This window comes from Dama dama, chromosome 24 (assembly GCF_033118175.1).
Source record: "Dama dama isolate Ldn47 chromosome 24, ASM3311817v1, whole genome shotgun sequence".
In the NCBI taxonomy this organism is placed as follows: Eukaryota; Metazoa; Chordata; class Mammalia; order Artiodactyla; family Cervidae; genus Dama; species Dama dama.
Genome location: NC_083704.1, coordinates 52658255 through 52677598, shown reverse-complemented (window position 1 = coordinate 52677598; position 19344 = coordinate 52658255). Strand labels below are relative to the sequence as shown.

At 52.3% G+C, this 19344-nt stretch overlaps 2 protein-coding genes across 3 annotated transcripts in view; one reads left to right on the top strand and one right to left on the bottom strand.

The window, feature by feature from the left end:
- Positions 1 to 970: 970 nt before the first annotated feature.
- On the bottom strand, positions 971 to 3830 carry TNNC1 (troponin C1, slow skeletal and cardiac type). The gene is made up of 6 exons (XM_061129195.1): positions 3789 to 3830; positions 2326 to 2356; positions 1962 to 2108; positions 1583 to 1697; positions 1218 to 1354; positions 971 to 1136 (listed from the first exon to the last, which is right to left on the bottom strand). Exons 1-6 carry the CDS (start codon positions 3810 to 3812, stop codon positions 1105 to 1107), a joined length of 486 nt encoding a protein of 161 aa, XP_060985178.1. The 5' UTR covers positions 3813 to 3830; the 3' UTR covers positions 971 to 1104.
- Positions 3831 to 5716: 1886 nt separating this feature from the next.
- NISCH (nischarin) overlaps positions 5717 to 19344 on the top strand; it is a 63639-nt gene continuing 50011 nt past the window's right edge. Inside the window, exons 1-6 of one of the 2 annotated variants that reach the window (XM_061128431.1) lie at positions 5717 to 5891; positions 8069 to 8152; positions 8809 to 8991; positions 17224 to 17272; positions 18266 to 18429; positions 18842 to 18937. In XM_061128431.1, the coding sequence (XP_060984414.1) occupies positions 5796 to 5891; positions 8069 to 8152; positions 8809 to 8991; positions 17224 to 17272; positions 18266 to 18429; positions 18842 to 18937 (672 nt within the window). In that variant the 5' untranslated portion in view covers positions 5717 to 5795. The remainder of the gene's footprint in view (positions 5892 to 8068; positions 8153 to 8808; positions 8992 to 17223; positions 17273 to 18265; positions 18430 to 18841; positions 18938 to 19344) is intronic. The other variant, XM_061128430.1, reaches the window with a different exon arrangement.

Genomic DNA, 19344 nt, shown 5'->3' with positions numbered 1-19344 from the left:
AGAATGCCAAGGCTGGGGCACAGGTGGGGAGGCTGTGGAGTGGCTGGGCGGAGCACGACAGCTGCTGACATTCTGGCGGGAGCCTAGGCACTGTGGCAGCTGTCCCTCTGGTAAGCACCACTGCTGACACCTCGCTTCCCTGTGGTCCCCCATCTCCTGGAGGCCAGTCTCACCATTCTGTCCGTAGCTCTGGCCCGGGTACCCCCAGGCAGCTGCGAGACACCAGGCCCCATGCCTCCACTCCCTGACAGGGAGTGAAAGTGGGTGCTGGAGTCATGAGGCTCACAGGAACTGGGAGTCCTGCCCATCAGGACCTGTTCATCAGAGTCCTCGGCCAGGAGCCAGGTGGCTCTGCTCTCCCCAGACTCACAGGATGACCCTGACAGGCCCCTTACTGAGCCTCCCCGGGCGCTAGGGTCCCTACCTGTCCAGTGAGTGAGGGGAGGTAGAGTAGACGCTATGCCCCTGGGTCTGGGGAGTCAACGTTGCCAGCACGAAATCCAAGTGAATGGGCAGGTGGACTGGAGCCCTAGGCCCGAGGATCCCCCCCAGTGCCCTGCTGCCCCCAACCAGACGTGAGAAGGAGCCACGGCTGCTTTGCCAAGTGGAATCCGGGGCCTGGCCCGCTGCTGAGTGACTGCCTCTCTGAGTATAGGACCCTTCAGCTGCCAGCTGGCTGACTAAAGCCATGGCCCCCAGGGGCCTGTGAAACTCAGATTCCTGGGCCACCACAGACTCCAGATGTGGAACTGCTGGAGATGGAGCCTGGGCACCAGCAGTTCTAGAAAGGAGCCAGGTGGGTATGGAGCATGGTGGTCTCTGAGCTGTAGAAGGTGGGGTGCAAGGGTGGTGAGAGCATGGGTTCTGGATCAGGGCAAGAGAGGCCACTGGTGAAGATGGGGAATGAAAGCTGGACACCAGGCCTCCAGGAGCACGGTTTTATTGGCATTTCCTAGGACAGTGCTGAGGGAGGTAGTCATGGAGGGCCCATTGTCAAGGACACACCCAAGTTCACATCCTGGGGACCCTGGCCCTCTGCCTGCAGTCCCGGGGCCCAGCTGGAGTTGGAAGGTGGCACAGGCAGCTCTGGGTGAAGGTTGGTGTCTACTCCACCCCCTTCATGAACTCCAGGAACTCTGCGAAGAGATGGACAGGCATAGGTCAGATGTGGGGCCTTGGCAGGGCGTGGGCAGGGGGATTCAGATGGACCCACTCACCATCGTAGTCAATGCGGCCATCGTTGTTTTTGTCACCGTCCTTCATGAGCTCCTCAATGTCGTCCTCTGTGATGGTCTCACCTGTAGCCTGAAGCATTATCTTCAGCTCCTCCAGGTCGATGTAGCCGTCAGCATTTCTGCCAGTTGGGTGAGAGGGGCCTCAGAGCCCATTTTAGGGGCAGGGGGAGGGGGAGAAACAGCCCTGCTCATGACCCCGGGAAGCAGGGAAGAGCCACTGGGAGATGGGGCATCCTGTTTCCTCATTTTGCGCAGAACGGGAGATGGAAGCCCAAGGTCACAAAACTGACCCCTCTCTGCCCAGCTCTGCCAGGGTCAGGGGCGGAGGTCCAGGCTCACACACTCACTTGTCAAACATGCGGAAGAGGTCTGACAGCTCCTCCTCAGACTTTCCTTTGCTGTCATCCTTCATGCACCGAACCATCATGACCAAGAACTCATCGAAGTCCACTGTGCCGCTGCCTGGGGGAGAGGGCAGCACAGCCATTAAAGGGCAGAGGTCAGAGTGGCTGGCACTGCCCTGGACACTGACCCCGGTGGCGTTCTCACTGAATCCTCCCAGGGACTCTGTGAAGCGAGTGTGATTATTGTGCCCATTGCATAGATGACATGGTTGAGGATCAGAGAGGCTAGACAGCTCCTTTAAGGGCACAGAGTAATAAGTGGCAGGGCCAGGGTTCAAGTCCCCCCAGAGCTGGGGGCCTAGGGAGGGGCAAAAGGGCTCACCGTCCTCGTCCACCTCGTCAATCATCTCCTGCAGCTCCTCAGGGGTGGGGTTCTGCCCCAGCATCCTCATCACCTTGCCCAGCTCCTTGGTGCTGATGCAGCCATCCTCAGCGCCCAGCACGAAGATGTCAAAGGCTGCCTTGAACTCTGTGTCCAGTAGGAGAGGAGAGGAAGCAGAGCAGCATGGCTCAGCCAAGTACTCTGAAGGCCAGACGCCTAGGGCCGCCTGCTGACCTGCCCGCTCCCCTATGAGACCTCTGAGGTGACAGGGAGAGGGACCCCAGCCTCGGGCCTGCAGCCTGGGGTCCTCACACTCCCCCAGCTGGGCCCCGCTGTTTCCCCACATGCATGTTGGGGCACTCACCATTTTTCTGCTCTTCTGTCAGCTGCTCTACCTAGAGAAGAAAAGAAGTCTCAGGCTCAGGCCTTAGCTGCTGTCGAGGAAACCAGCCCATTCCACAGGTGGGAAGACTGAAGCCGGGAAGAGGTAGGCCATTCCCAGGTCACAGAGCAGAGGCCTCAGTTCCCCCACCCTGCCCCCAAAGCCCCGAGGTGACCCAGCTCGCCTCACTGAGGCTGGGCTCAGGGCCAGGGTGACAGGTGGGCACCCTCTCCAGGACCAAGGTGACCCCGAGTAACAATAGTCAGTTGACCACTCAGTGCCCTTTTAGCTCCCCTGCTGAAACTCAAGATGGGTGGCCTGAGGGACAGCTGTCCCTCAGGTTGGGACAATAAAACCACAGCGGGGGTGGGCAAAGCCACCCGCTGTAACCTGACCGGGGTGGCCACTGGGCTATTTTTAATGGGGGACAAAGTTAAACCTGGTGATTGTTCTGGGGACTCTGGCATGCAGGGGGTGGGGCAACGTTATCTGGCCCCTTGGCCTCCTGGTGTCTCAAGAGCCAAAATTAGTCCCTGGCCCGCCAGGCCTTGTATGGGCACTGGGTGGAGGGCTGTCCCCTCCCCCAGCTCCACAGACTCCTGCAGAAAAGACAGGGGCACCCCCCCAGAGCCAGCTGTAGCCCTCCCTGCCCAGGAGGGGGGCCATATTTCCTGGAGCTGAGGTAGGGGTTCCCTTGCAGACAGCTGTCTGTGTCAGATGTCCTTGTCTCCGTGGTGGACGGAGGTCAGCAGCACCCCCACTCCCAGGATGGAATAGCATCTGAAGCCCCTCAGTGGCCCCTGCAGGGACTTGGGGTGACCAAGAAAAGGTGACCACCCTCTAGCCCTTCCCCCTAGCTGAGCCACTGAGCCCTGAGCCTGCCAGGCTGAAAAGAGGCTGGGGCCCCAGTTCTCTTATTCCCTCCAGTCCCTCTGTGCCTTCCTCAAGCTTCAAAGCCCTCTGCAGCCCCCGCCTCACAACCCCTGTCCCACCCTCCAGAGCATCTTCAGCCAGCCAAGGGGCTGGTGGGGGACTGGATGTGTGAGAAGCAGAATGTGAGGGGCAGAAATGGGGAGAGGGAAACGGCGACAGAGCCTCAGGAGAGCTTGGGAGGAACAAAGAGACAGAGACTAGGAGAGAGACCAGAGGCACAAATGCAGAGAGGTGTGGCCCAGAGACAGTGACACAGACTTCAGACGTTTGGAGACAGGGCTGGACATGATGCTATAGCTTTGATGTCCACCTCCACCAACCCTGACAGTTCCCCCCAGATCCTAAACTCTTCACCTCTTCTACACTCTGGAATGCCAGACCAACCGGCCCCTCGAAGGTCTGGGCTGAAAGTACGTGGCCCCTCTCCCGGGTCCCCACCACCTCCTTGGGGTGGTCTTGACCCTGAGCCCCCAGTGGGTACGCCCACCCCAGCCCCGCCCAGCCCCTCTTACCGCAGCCTTGTAGATGTCATCCATACTGGCGGCTCACAGGGCAGGCTGCTGGGGTTGCCAGCGGCCCTCGGCTTAAATAGCCCAGCCCCGCTGCATTCCCGACCCAGCCCACCCCTGCCTGCAGTCCTCTACTCCCTCCCCCTGGCCCTGGTGATCTCACACTGGCCTGAGTCCCTGTGGCCTCTGCCCAGGGCAAGGAGCAGATGAAGGGCTACAAGGACCAGGGCTCTTTCCCTCTGCCCCCCATTCCCCCAGGAGACTCTCTGGAAACGTTTTTGGAATGAATGAAAACATGACTCCAGGACAGGCAGGAGCTGCAATGTAGTGGGCCCCAGGCCAGGCCCTCAGGCCAGCAACTCAACTCCTATCTTACTAAGGAGGTGGCTGAGGCTCCTGGAGGGGTGGTTACTTGCTCAGGCCTGGCTGACTTGGCAGCTCCTGACTTAAGCTAAACCCCTCTGGGCTTCCCTTGTGGCTCAGATGGTAAAGCATCTGCCTGCAGTGCAGGAGACCCGGGTTAGATCCCTGAGTCAGAAAGATTCCCTGGAGAAGGAGATGGCAACCCACTCCAGTACTCTTGCCTGGAAAATCCCATGGACGGAGGAGCCTGGTAGGCTAGGTCCATGGGGTCGGAAAGAGTCAGACATGACTGAGTGACTTCACTTTCCTGCAGCAGTATGCAAGAAGAAGCTGGGAGTGTAGGACCCTGCCAAGAGAAGCCTCGAATGCCAAGCTCGGATTATGGTGCTGTGGGACTGGTGGAGAAGGAAGGCACTGACCTACCTCAGGAGAGTGCGGTCTGGAGCCCTTCTGCCAAGGGTGCCAGAGGAGCTGGTCCCCAGACCTGTCATCTCCTCAGGGAGAAGAGTACTAGGTCTGGGCTGAACTGCACTCTACCCGTCAACAAATACACCAACAGATGCCTCATCTGTGTAAGACTCTCCATCGCCAGTTGGGTTACTACCTCTCTTCTGGACCTGGGTTAGGGCTCCTTCTCTGTGCCCATGCTTCCCCTTTCCAGCACTGTAGTTCCTGAGTCCAGGGCCAATCTGTCACCCCCTCATTTTGAGCTCTGGTAGGATACCATCTGGGGGTGTTGTGCCAGATGGCCAGCACATATCTTTTCCACCTAACCCCTCCACGTCCTTCAGGCAGCTGGTTTTGAGTGGCTCAGTCGTGCCTGACTCTTTGTGACCTCATGGACTGTAGCCTGCCAGGTTCCTCTGTCCATGGGATTTTTTCCAGGCAAGAATACTGGAGTGGGTTGTCATTTCCTCCTCGAGGGGATCTTCCTGACCCAGGGATGGAACCCGCACCTCCTGTTTGGCAGGAGGATTCTTTACCGCTGACCCATCTGGGAAGTCACAGAGCCTACACCAGTTTCCCTGCCTTGCCTGCCAGCCACTGCATGGATTAACCCACTCAGTTCTCTAGAAAGTCCATTTGACAGAGATCTCTGAGTCTTGCAGAGGTTAAGAATTAGCCCAGAGTTATTCTGTCCTTTTCGGGCTCCAGGTACAAATCAGATCTTCCTTCTTCAACCCACTCGGGTCCTCCAGGGAATGAGACCAAGAGCTAGGTGAGATGTAATTACTGTCTCTTTTGCGGAGAGGGAAACTAAGGTCAGGCGTGGCAGTTGACTTGCTTCGAGCAGCACGGAAGGTGCAGGGCCATCCCTTCCGAGTGCCAAAACCCAGAACAATTCCCGCCCGAGCCTCAGTTTCTCTCGAGCTGCAGGGCGCGCGGCGGGCGGGGCCCCTCGGGTACCGATTACGCAATCGAACAGTCCCAGGCGGCCTGCGCACGCGCGCCGCGGGCCGCAGCTGTCAATTACGTGCGCGGGGCGGAGTGGGGCGGGGGCGCGAGAAGGCGGCGGGGCCAACATGGCTGCACTGCTCGCGCCGGGGGCGGGGGGCGGCGGGGGCCAGGGGGCGGTGGGACGCTGACCCCGCCCCCTACTGCTGCCAGTCTGCGCCGGGCGGCGGCGGCGGCGACCGAGCCCGGAACATGGCGGCGGCGGCGCGCAGCTTCGGGCCCGAGAGGGAGGCCGAGCCGGCCAAGGAGGCGCGCGTCGTGGGCTCTGAGCTCGTGGACACGTATACGGTGTGCTGGGGGCCCGGGCTCCCGAATTGGAGGTGGCGACAGGAACCCGGAGTCTCGAGTCGGGGGCGGGGGTTTGGGGTGGGCTTCTTGGCCCCGCAGCTGGGGAGGAGGGTGTCGGGGCGCTGCGACTTTGAGGAGGGGGCCTGGGATGGCAGAATCTGGGGAACGGGCGCTTGGGCTTCGCAGGTCTGGAAAAAGGGTCTTGGGGTGGGGCGCAGAAAGGGGGCTTAGAAAGGGTATGCGTTTAGAAAAGGAGGCTAGGGATAGAAAGGATCAAGGGATAAAGGAGGCCTGCAGAGGAGAGGGGTCAGGTTGAGGCGGAGGCTCCTCTGGAGGGGCGCCGGCCTGGGAGGACGTGACAGGGGGTCCCGGAGAAGGGAATTAGGAAAGGGGATCTTCGGATGGTATCAGCGGAAAGGGTCAGGGCTCTGCAAGCCGTGAAGAAAAAGAGGGGGCGGGACCTTGATCTGGGGGCCCTTGGGGTTGCAGTTGACACTTGCTCAAAAGTGAAGGGGGCATCTGGGGGCCTTGGCGCTCAGGCAGAGACAAGAATGGAGGAGGGTGGAGCCCAGACCCCGGGAATTGAGGGGGTGGCTCAGGGCTGAGAGAGAGTCCAAGAGCCCGAAACTTAGGGGTCTTCATGGCTTTGGACTGTGGGGTGAGCGAGAGCAGCACACTGCCCACGCACACTTCAAGGCTGTGGCGGAGATGCAGGATAGGAAAGGGGAGAAGTTGCAGACTGTGATGAAGTAGGAGGCCCTCCTGGGTCTGGGTGGGCTTGGGCGCCTATGGGCCTGGTAGGCTGTCTAGCAGGGACTGGCCCCAAGGTGTGGGGGGCCTGAGCACCTCTCAGCCTCCTGTCCTTTGTTCTGGGATTATGGTGAGTTGGGGAAGGGGGCTTGGCTCTGCCTTCACCCCACCTCCTTGGCCCTCATCCTAACCCTCCTGAGGATCATTTTTCTGGCTCTTTCTCCTTTCCTGGGCAGGAGGAGGGGGAGGGAAATGGTCAGGCTGTGGAGGGGCTCCTACGGATCCTGGAGCAACAGGCCTGCTCCTCAGTGGAGGCTTCAGTTGAGTTGATTATTTTCTCCTCCCCCTTCCCTGCGTGCTGCAGAGAGGGGCAGGATGGAAGGACCATGGGGCCTAATCCAGGTGAGGGCTTAGCTCTGGTTAGCCATCACGCATGCACTGCATCCACCTGGAGGGTTAGCTCCAAAAAGCTCTCCTAGTCCACAGGGCTGAGGCCCTCCTCTGAATGGGTGTTGGGAAGGTGGTGATTTTGTGTCCTTTTTGTCCGGGTATGCTGAGTTGAATAGTTATCAACACCTACCTTTGATTGATCACTTACTACAATGTCAGACCTTTACAAAGCATTTTGCATACATTACCTTTGTTTTGTCCGGGTATGCTGAGTTGAATAGTTATCAACACCTACCTTTGATTGATCACTTACTACATGTCAGGCCCTTTACAAAGCATTTTGCATACATTACCTTTGATTCTTAATCCTCCCAGATTTTAAGATGGGAACTGAGGCTCAGAGAACTTAAGGCTGCCAGTTACTTACATAAGTTGACATACATACATAAACTATAGCCAGGAATGGCAGAACCAGATTTTGAACACAGGTCTTCCTGGCGCGTTCCCTTCTGTTAGGGCTTAATTATCACTGCCCTCCTCTCAGCTTCTAAGTGCCTTGACTCCTGGCTGTTTTCAGCTCCTGAATCAGCTGAAAGCGTTGGAAAAGGACTTGCTTCTAGGATATAGTCAGGGCTCCTGAGAAAGAACTGAAGCGGAAAAGCTGATCCTGCCAAACCTGACCCTGTTTTGCCTCAGAAGGAAAGCCTTTCTTGCAGCTCAGGTTGGATTGGACTTTGAATTACATGGAGGCTGGAGTTAAAAAACTAAAGAGATTACTTGATATGATAGCTGCCTTTTTTGTTTCTCACTGTTGGATAGGGGTCAGACTTACCCCGTATGCCTGCCAGATCCAGTGCTAGGGCCATGGAGGAGGCTAAAAGGGGGCCCCTGCCTCTCAGCAAGGGTCAGGTACAGAGGCTGGTGGGCCAGAGCAACTTAACTTTGGCCTGGGGGGTTTGGGTGTCCTGCAGCTATTGCTGAGGGTAGGGTGGGACTTTCCTTATTGCTGGCTAGGCAAGGGCTGTTTACCCTCTTAGGTTTACATCATCCAGATCACTGATGGCAGCCATGAGTGGACAGTCAAGCACCGCTACAGTGATTTCCACGACCTACATGAAAAGGTAATTGAGAATTGGGGTCCTGTGTTTCGGGGCTTTGGGGGCTTTTAGGCCAAGTTCCCATTGTGTCACGGGTTGGTACTAGGGCAAAACTGGTTTATTAATGTAAATGGCAAAAAAACCCACAAACAACCAAACCTGGGAGTTCAACCCTTGCATGAGACAGTGTGCAAGGAGTGTATTTGAACTTCAGTTTTAAGATTGACAGTTGTAGCTAGGATATGAGATGCTAGGATAGTTGCCAGGGGAGGGAGCAGGCTTCAGCTTGTTCCACCTGAGTATACCTATTCCGGAACCTGTGCTTTCGTATCTGGCTGTAATTCTTTCTTTGCATTTGGAGAGAACTGCCTTTCTCTGGGTCATTTGTAGCGTGAAAATTGTGTGGTTTGGAGAAGATGGTGACTTCAGGGGCTTTGAGGTATTACTTTCCTAAATGTCTCCAAAGTCTTTTGGTGGAACTCATTGTCTAGAATTGTATTGGTGTTTTGAGTGCTAATTAAACTTGAGGCCAAACCCAGGTGCACTAGTTTGATCACTAATCGTGGTACTCCTGCCACGATGAGCTTCGTAGCGAGCACCTGCCCTCAGCTGCTTACCTGGGCCTCGCACAGTTACAGAACCTCTTGGTCTGTGGTTGACACGCTTATGTTTTCTTACAGCTCGTTGCGGAGAAGAAGATTGATAGAAGTCTGCTTCCGCCCAAAAAGATAATTGGGAAAAACTCCAGGAGCTTGGTGGAAAAGAGAGAGAAGGATCTAGAAACTTATCTCCAGACACTCCTGGCCACCTTCCCTGATGTGGCCCCCAGGGTGTTGGCCCACTTCTTGCATTTCCACTTTTACGTAAGTTCCTCTTGGGTTTTCTCCTTCGCCTGCAAGCCTACAGCCGCCAGAGCTCCAGGTAGCACGCCTTGTAGACTTCAACTTTGAGAGGGAGGCTGGAGTTGGAGCCTGAGGTTGGAAGATGGAGGAGCATCCTGACGGGCTGGGGTTCAGACAGAGCGTGTTCATAAACAGATTTGCCTTAAATTAGGCTGACCAGCTCTGGCCACAGAGAGGTCTTCCTCCACCACAAGCCGTTTTGTTTAGCAAAAACGGCCTGTGGGTGTTTGAGCAAGGTTTCCATCCAAGTGGATGGGGTTAGATTAGAAACAGCTGCCACCTGGCATCGACTGTTGTTGAGTTGTTGGTTCCCAGCTAAAAACTAATTAAGGGATCCATCTGTTTTGGCAGAATATTGCCATCTTAGGGCATCGTCAGAGTCCAAGGTGCTGAGTGAGGGTAGATGGCGTCCTCCAATGGGAATGTACGTCTCAGGGCAGTTCTGCACTCCCTTCTGGATGGAGGAACAACGGTCATGGGCTGCTGGTGAGAGTATGAGTTGTCACACTTCAAGGAGGGAAGTTGGGTGCAGTGTGAAACCAAAACGTTAAACAACCCAGTAATTTCATTTCTGAGAATTTATTCTAAGGGACAAGACTAGGCTACTGAGAAAAGGATATAGGTGTAAAGGTAGTCATTCCAGGATTATAATAAGATACTGAAGACAGTCAAAAGCCCCATAGGAGGTGACTTAAAAAACAAAAACATTAAAGGGAGCTAGCATGGAATTGGATATTATGCTGCTAGAAAAATGATGATGTGTCTGTGGATTTGTTGATGTAGGAAAAGAAATATATTACTAGATGAAGAGCAGGGTAGAAAATGGTATTAGGGTATGGTCCTGTTTTTTATTTTAAAAAGTTTGTATGAATATATTTGGGAAAATTCTAGAAGGTTATACATCAAAGTATTACAAGGAGTTGTTTTTAGGTAGTAGATTTTTGCATAATTTACATTTAATTATTTTCCTTTTGTGTGATGAAGATAGGGAAAAAAAACAAAAACAACCCACTCCATTTTCACGCTTGCCTTTTAGGAAGAGACCTTTGGGTTGTGGTCTTAAAAGGCCAAACTTGTTTAAAAAATAATTGTCTTGAGATATTTTCAGAGTGAGACAGCTGAACCTTTCTTGAAGTGTTAGATAGAACCTGGAAATTTGGTGATGGCACTAGCAGCAGGCCACTCAGCATGGAGGAGCCCTGTGGAAAAAAAGAGTGGCATTTGTAGATGGGAGCTATATATGTGTGTCTATCTTTGGATTTTGTTTGGCGTGTACCAGTAATATATGTGGTTAGCAGTAGTTTTCCTGTTGTAGACTTTTTTTTTTTTTTTTGCATTTTCTTTCCTTATGTGAAAAAGAAAAGTCCATTCCTTATGTGAGTCTTTCAGAAAACTGGTTAGTGTTTTAAGAAACGCTGTACTTTAAGAAAGCTTTGATTAGCTATTTAAGTTTAAAGTATAATTGATTGCTTAAGACCTGGGCCTTTGAGGCCGTCTCCTGGCTGCCTCTGAGCATGGAAAGGCGTGGACTGCTTTTTGTTTTTTAAATAATTTATATGTTAATTATTATTATTTTGGTTGCGCTGGGTCTTCGTTGCTCTGTGCGGGCTTTTCTCTAGCTGTGGCAAGTGGGGGCTACTCTTGGATGTGGTGCACGGACTTCTCACTGCGGTGGCCTCTCTCGTCGCGGAGCACAGGTTCTTGGCGCGCAGGCTCCGGAGTTGCAGCTCTCAGGCTCTAGAGCATAGGCTCAGTAGGGTGTGGGCTGCCATTCCCTTTTCCAGGGGATCTTCCTGACCCAGAGATCGGGCGTGGTTGCTTCACGCCTTGTGGAATCTTCCCAGGCCAGGAATCGAACCCACGTCCCCTGCATTGGCAGGCAGATTCGAGTCCACTGGGCCACCAGAGACATCCTGGGCTGCTTTGGAGATAGGTTTGCCTGAGGTGGGCCTGGGCCTGCCCTCCACCTGTGGTGGTTCTGGTTTGAGGCGTGTTCTACTGCTTGGAGCAGTTTGAACATATTTGAAATATTGTCAGAAGGGCCCCTTGGTTATATAAATCCAGAGTTCTAAAAAAGTGATTGATTCATCATTAAACTAAATCAAGGTTGCTTCGCTGTGGCCCTGTTGACGTGTTGGACCGGACGATTGGTGTGGGGGCTGCTCTGTGCAGTGTTGGGCAGCGTCTCCGATCTTTGCCCACTGGATGCCAGTCTGCTCCCCCATCCGCCACGTTGTCACTACCAGCAGTGTCTCACACATTGCCAGATACTGCCTGAGGGGCAAATTGCACCTGAGTGGGAATCACTGTATTAGATCTTCAAATGAATTTGGACAGACAGGGCCCAAAAGATTTGCCAGCTTTTTTACAGACTGGGAGTCCTTAGGGAAGGTTTCTGGTAACCTTCGCCCCATTAGTGTCCTCTTTGAATTTACTCCCAGTGTAGTCCACCTCTCGTGGGGCTGACGTTGGACAGGGTGGAGCCAGGGAACCCTATTTGGCTGAGGTGTGGATTTTTTTTTTTTTGGTATATAATTCACATACAAAATTCACTCTTATAGAGTGTACAAGTCTGTGGTTTTTAGTATATTAACAAAATTGTGCATCTGTCACTACTGTCTTAATTCCAGGACATTTATCACCTAGGAAGGAACTGTGTACCCATCAGCAGTCACTAATATGCTTTCATAATATATGGGTTTGCATATTCTGAACATTTCATTGCAATATGTGACCTTTTGTGACTGCTTTCACTTAGCATGGTATTTTCAAGGTCCATTCATATTGTAAGCAAAAGTGAGTACTTCAGTTCTTTTATGGTCAAGTACTATTAGATTGTTTAGAAATACCATATATTGTCCATGTATGAGTTAATGGCCTGATAAATTTAGCTTGCTTCCAGTTTTTGGCTTTTATTAAATAAGGCTGCTGAGAACATTCATATGTTTTTGTGTAGACCCATACTTTCTTCCCAGATGGCTCAGTAGTAAAGAAACCACCTGCCAATGCAGGCAATGCAGGTTCAGTCTCTGGGCCAGGAAGGTGCCCTGGAGAAGGGACTGGCAGTATTGTTGCCTGGGTAATCTCATGGACAGAGGAGCCTGGCTCCATGGAATCACAGAAAGAGTCAGAAGCAACTTAGCAACTAAAGGATAGCAACAACATACTTTCTGTTGGGTATATACTAGGAGTACAATTGCTGGATTGTATGATAGCTCTGTTTATGAGGAACAGCCAAATTTTCTTTTGTAGTGGCTGCACCATTTTATTGAGTTGGCCAGAAAGTTGGCTAGCCCAATGCATTCTTGCCAGCAATGTGTAGGCGCTTTATGTTTCCCTGTCTTTGCCCACACTTGGTACTGTTCACTTCTACTGTAACCATCCTCATGGGTGTACCGTTGTGTCTTGTGGTTTCAATTCTCATTTGGCTAATGGAGAAGGAAATGGCAACCCACTCTAGTATTCTTGCCTGGAGAATCCCATAGACAGAGAAGCCTGGTGGGCTACAGTCTATGGGGTCGCAAAGAGTCAGACACGGCTGAGCGACTTCACTTACTTACTTAATGACTAATAATGTTGAGCTTCTTTTCACGTGCTTGTTGGTTATTTGTATATCTTCTTTAGATAAAGTTATTGAAATCTTTTGCATTTCAAAAAATTAGGTTGTTTTTGTTGTTGAGTTGTAGTTCTTTGTATACTCTGGATATTTAAACCCTTATTAGAAATTTGATGTGCAAATATTTTCTCTCTTTGTGTGAATTGTTTTCATTTTCCTGATTGTATTCTTTGAAACACAAGTTTTCAATTTTGATGAAGTTTACCCATTTTTCCCCTCCAGTCACTTGTGTTTTTGGTATTGTAGCTAAGAAACCATTGCCTAATCCAAGATAACAAAGATTTACAACTATGTTTTTCTTCTAAGAGTTTTACAGTTCTAGCTCTTGTATTTAGGACTTTAACCATTTTGAATGGATTTTTGTATATGGTGTGAGGTTGGGGCCACCACTTTGGGGCGGGCTGTCTGACAGGCAGGCAGAGCCAAGTTTGTCTCCCAGCCCTGCTGCTTCCTGACATTTTATTCAAAGGCAGTCATGGAACCTCTGTGTGTCTCAGTTCCTCTTGTGAGTTGGAAGGGGATGATCCTGCACCCTTGGGAATTGCAGGAGACTGCAGTGAAGGTGAAGAGCCCAGAAGAGGTCTGGGCTTATGGCGGGGACTCTCTGGGTCCCAGCCAGTGCCAGCTATTCTAGTTAGGAAATGCATTCACTTCTTGTCAGAGGTGGCATTTATATTATTTTGTTATCTTGAAACCAGTCGGACAGAACAAAAACACTTTCTGAAATTTGAAACCAGAGTAGGATAGAACCATTACCATCCTAAAGGTAGCTTTTGGTCGTTTGTTTTAGTTGCAAAATACAGGCTGTAAATGACAACAGACATCCTTGTGGCTTACTTACAGTCTTGGAGCTCTCTTCAGCCAAAGTTTAGGCTTGAATCTCTCAATGGGGAATTTTTATGCACACAGTGTTTCTGACTTCTGCTGGTGTGCCTCATATAGGCATGAAATAAGTTATCAAGGACTCCGACCCCTCTGTGTGTGTGTGTGTGTGTAAACCACACAGTGATGTGTAATTGAGTCCCTCGTTAATGCCCCACTGACACACACAAACTGTGCTCAAGCCTATGACAAGCAGGAGCATTGGACTGGCCTGGGGTTATTCATTGAGTAGGGTCTGTGCTGCAGGGGGTTCAGAGACCTGCATGTACTGACATGCTGTCAGAGCAGTGGTGTCCGAACCGCAGCCTAATAGTCGGTGGTGCATTTGTGTGCATAGCTCACTTGGTAAAGAATCTGCCTACAGTGCAGGAGACCCCAGTTCAATTCTTGGGTCGGGAAGATCCACTGGAGAAGGCATAGGCTACCCACTCCAGTATTCTTGGGCTTCCCCTGTGACTCAGCTGTTACAGACTCTGCCCGCAATGCGGGAGATCTGGGTTCAATCCATGGATTGGGAAGATCCCCTGGAGAAGGGAAAGGCTACCCACTCCAGTATTCTGGCCTGGAGAATTCCATGGACAGTCCATGGGGTTGCAAAGAGTTGGATACAGCTGCGCAGCTTGAACACAACTGAGCAAGTTGGACCCAACTGAGCAACTTCCATTACAAGGGTGCTGCTCAGGGGTGCAAAACAGCACGTGACCCTGGCAGGTGGCTGATTGATTGGAATGTAACATGTTTGGAAGTGGGTGTTACAGCTTTTAAACCCCCCTTTTTTTTAATTGAAAAATTTTTTGAAGTATAAAGAATGTCTTCTAAAATTTTAATTTATTTATTTTTGGCTGTGCTGGATTTTGATTGCTACAGGCAGACTTTCTCTACTTCTGGCAAGTGGGGGCTACTCTTCATTGTGGGGCATAGGCTTCTCATGGCGGTGGCTTCTCTCGTTGCAAAGCATGGGGTCTAGGGCGCACGGGCTTCTGTAGTTGCGGTTCTTGGGCCTGGAGCACAGGCTGAATAGTTGTGGTGCGTGGCCTTAGTTTCTCCTTGGCATGCAGCAGCATCCCCGACCAGGGATCAAACCCATGTCTCCTGCATCGGCAGGTGGATTCTTTACCGCTGAGCCACCAGAGAAGCTCCCTGCTGTTTGTTTTTTTTTTTGTTTTTTAGGGTATTTTGGTTCAGAAATCTGTGGGTCCCTGAAGTATTTCAAGTCCCTTCAGCTGGATTGGGTGGAGTGTGTTTGGGTGGGGGAGTACCCGTTGGCAGAGGTACCTCTGGGCAGAATCTGCAGGAGCTTTAACTGGGACCCTTCAATGCCCCCATTTCCTCCTAGCAGGAGGGAGGCCCAATCTTGGCCACAAGGCCACAGTTGAACCAGAGCACTCTGAGGAGGCAGACAAAATGCTTTTCTGAAAAGACCTATGCTGTGGATTTTGGGACTGAGGCCTTTCTTTGTTTCCCCTTTGATTAAGAGTATCTCGAGGTGAAGATCGGCCAAGGCAACTGAGTAGATAGTGCTGCCTGGTATAGCTGCAGGGAGTGTTTCTGGAGGCCAAGGGGAGGGGCGGAAGAAATTGTCTACTTTTTAGATTGCTCAGAAGTGGAAACATGCTCTTTGTTTAGCATGAGTCCTTGGCCCTCGACATCTCCCAACTTTCTGTGTCTTCCGGAAATTCCAGCCCTATCTCCTCAGCTGGGCTGGTGCTGATGCCAGCTGCCCAAAGAAATGTAACTTTGAGGATAAGTGTTGCTGGTACTAAGCGTGGGCTGGGGGCCCTTTTCCCATGTGAGACCTAGTGTCCCTGCTGGGACTGGAGAGGCTGGGGAGCTTCTCCTGGGGACTGGAGGTGGGTGCGGATCGAAGCCGCTCGGGAGCCTGTGTCAAGGCTGTCCAGGTGATGGGCGATGCTGACTGCACGCCAGGTGGGGAAGTGCTGATCGGGAGACAGGACTTGGTTCTCAGAGTGTAGGTAGAGAAATGAGTTTCTGGGTCATTCCACGGTCTTCCTGATCTTCTGTTCTTCATAGCAGCCAAGGAAGTAACTGCCCAGCAATTGAATTGTTGCAGGAGACTGAAGTTGAACTTCCGAGTGAACTGATGGCTTGTCCTCTCACTCACTGGAGCCTCTCTGGCTCAGAGCCTGCTGTATCCTTCTGGTGGCCCTTTTACATTTGACCCTGTGTCTTGCCAGACTCTGAGCCCCCTATCAGTGGAGCTGTGTTCGCTCATTTTTCTCCCTTTGGCTTTTTGTTCATTTGTGAGAATAAGGGGGAATTAGTGTCATATAAGCTGAATTTCAAGCAGATGAAATAAGCACATTTTTTAAATAACAGATATCTTAGAGTACTAAAAGGAGAAATTAGGGGAGTGTTTTTATAATCTTAAAACCTCTGGTTGGGAAGGAGGTCCCAGAAGTCATAAAGGAAAAGAATCACAGATTTAAAAAAATGTAAACTTGACAAACCTCTCTCTGTCAAGGAGAACCGGTGTGAACACACAGACAAAGAAAAGATACTTAGGTATTTGCAGCATATAAGCAACCATTAGGGTATCCTTTATGTGTAAAAGGTAAGCAAGAAACGACCAATAGAAAAACCGGAGAAGGACACTCTGTTTCTTGCAGCCTGGTGCCTTTCAGGTTCTGTAAACACACTAATTGTACGTCCTCCTGGCAGAGGTGTTCCTGTAAGTTACAAAGGTGATTGTGCAGTTTCCATCTGGACCTGTTTACAAAAGTCCTGTTGTCTGCCATCTGTCAATTAGGTACTGTTCTTACCTGCAGGATGTGGGGTTGCAAGCTCTGGGGCTCTGGCAACCCCACGGTTACACCCCCGAAATGCTGAGGCAGTCAGCTGTGTACTAAGAGGCTTCACGGCTAAGCACTTGAAAGTGTGGCTTTGGCAGTTCCTTGCCATGTAACATTGAGGGTCGCAGCATGTCTCCACCTCAATTTGCTTACCTGTGAAATAGGATTCAAAATAAGAGCCTCCTGGTCTAGGGCGTCAGGAGGATTGAGTGAGCTTCTTGGTGGGGAGCCCTCAGGCCATTGCCTGGTGTGAATTGAGACCCAGCACACGAGCTGGTACTGTGACTGAAGGTCATCCTTCTTGTGCTGCCTTTACCCCATCACCCTAAAAGGGAATCCTTTCCTGCCTCTTTCTCATGACCCTGGCCTCTGGTGCTGTCACCAGCCTTGGAGGGATGGCACAGGAAGAGAGCCGGTGCTCACTCTTTGCTCAGATACCTGTGGGACATGAATGTCAGTAACAATGGTCACTCCCAGGCAGGGCTGGCTCTGGGAGGCCTTTTTTTCCCCCACCAGGGTAGTGGGAACCTCTTTTCCAGAGGAAGCAGGATTATCTGTCTGCCATGCCTCTCTTAGTAATCTCCCAAGGCCAGTTTTGGGAGCTGTTGACTTCCCAGCCAGCGCCTGACATGGCCAGGCTTTGCGGTCTCCTGGGCCTGGAGTTCTCAGCCCGTGCTGAGTGGCCTTGGAGCTGATATCCACGTAATTGGAAGTACTGTTTCCCTTTCTGAGCTGCCTGATTCACTTTAGATTTACTCTCTCCGTTTTGTTTTACTTCTGGAGAGCTGGTTTTGCAGCAGTGGAGGGAGTAGATGGCAGGAAAGGTGCAAGTCCCAGTGGTGGGGAGCAGGGGAATATCCTGACTGGATTTTGTTTTCTCTTCAGGAGATTAATGGCATCACTGCAGCACTGGCTGAGGAACTCTTTGAAAAAGGTATATGGCCAGGGGTCCTTGAAATACTGGATGCACCTTGGCTAGCCCTGTCAGGCAGCCAAGGGCCCGGAACTCCCATCACTTGGCTCTGTGCCAAGTGAGTTCTAGCCAGGACCCACCTCCCCAGGGTTCCCCAAATCCCTGGACCTGGTCCACAGGCAGGCCTATGCACCTGTCTGCTCTGCAAGTCTGAGGAGCTGTGTTCTTCACCCTAGGACCCCTGGGCCCCTGTCTTCGGGGGCTCTACTCTCAGGCTCAGGTTGTATTCCAGGGCCTACTGATGGAGTTCTGGAAGGTGGGTGGCATGCTGCCCTCTTGCACCGGGTTTGTTCTTACCTAAAAGGGTTCAGATGGCACCCAAGGCGGCTTGGGGTCATGACCCTGCCTCAGAACACAGTAACAGTAGCTAAGATGTTCTGAGTGCTTGTGGTCCAGACTTCTGTTTGTATCTTACTGCTCCCCTGAAAGAGGGCCAGATAAGGACATTGAGGATGAGAGGCCCAGTTACCTGTGTGAGGGTACGTGGCTGGAAAGCTGGAAAGGAGGACCAAACACCAGTCTGTCTGGCTCAGAATCCCCTCCGCTCTCAGGCCCTGTACTGTGCTGGCACCTTAGGTCTCACCTAACCTTAAGGCAAGTCTACGTCTTAGAGGTTACAGCATGGGCCCATGGCCCTAAGTGCTGCGTGCATTGGCTTTCTCCTGGCCCAGGGCCTCAGGTTTTTAACTCAGTCTCACCTTGCAGAGGCTCCCCAGTGCAAATTCCTGTGGCCCTTCCCTCCTTTGTAATCACGTGTCCTGGGTTGCCCTGAGCTGTCAGCCCAGGAGGGAGGCCGCTTCTGCATGCTCAGGAGGGTCCTTATTTCGTCCTGACTCGGTGTGCATAACGGGTGCCGGCCCAGTGCTTGTTCACTGTTGGCCGGGTGGGCAGGTACCCTGGCCGCACAGCGGGGCTGGGACCCAGTGCTCACCCCTTGGGCTGTGGCTGTTGCAGGAGAACAGCTCCTGGGGGCTGGCGAGGTCTTTGCCATCGGACCCCTGCAGCTCTACGCAGTCACTGAGCAACTGCAGCAAGGGAAGCCCACGTGCGCCAGCGGGGACGCCAAGACTGACCTGGGGCACATCCTGGACTTCACCTGTCGCCTTAAGTACCTTAAGGTAAAGCTGTGGGAATTGCTGGTCATGGGGAATTGCTCAGTCGTGGGCACGCAGCTCATGACTTGGGTGTGTGTGGTGGGGCAGGGGAGTGTGTGGGGTGTGTTTGTGTGTGTGTGTATACCCTGCAGGCCCTGAGGAAAAGAAGGTGACGTTTGGTGATCTAGGCACTGTGCTTCCGGCTCTGAGCACTAGGGGGCAGTCATAGTCCAGTGACCCCCTGCTTTGAACCTTGGCTTTAGCCTGCTTTGTTGATCATGAAGTGCTGAGTGGGAGTCCTTGCCCAGACTGCCTCTCACAGCCTGGCAAAGCTTGGAGCAGGGTTTGGCAGTTGCTGCAACACTGCTCGGTGAACATGGATGGGAAGAGCTGGTTGCAGCAGCATCCCTAATTCACACCATTTATTTGGCTGTAGGTTTCTGGCACAGAAGGACCTTTTGGGACCAGCAACATTCAGGAGCAGCTCCTGCCTTTTGATCTGTCCATATTCAAGTCTCTTCATCAGGTGGAGGTAAGGCCCGGGGCCCCTGGAGTGCAGGCGGAACTGTGCCCTCTGCAGGATGGGCTGATTTCTGACCCTTCTGTCCGTGGCTAGGGAGTGTTCCTGAGGTTGAGTGTCTGGATTTAATCGTAAGGCACTGCTGCTTTTGTGTCTGTCAGTTTGTGGCAGATTCCATTTAGGGAAGTCAGGTGCTGCGGAGGCAGAGAGAGGGGAGCTTCTGCTGCTCTTGGCTGGTCTGCAAGTGCCCACCCCGCAGCATTGGGCAGGTTGGAGCACCGGCGCCCAGCTCCTCCTGGGCTTCTTCATTGCTCGAGGTGAAGTGCTCGGAAGTCATCCTGTGGGTCACACAGAGCCAATTCCATGTCTGCATCTCCCAGGGCAGATCAGCAGAGGGGTTGCAGGATTCTCTGCTCTCT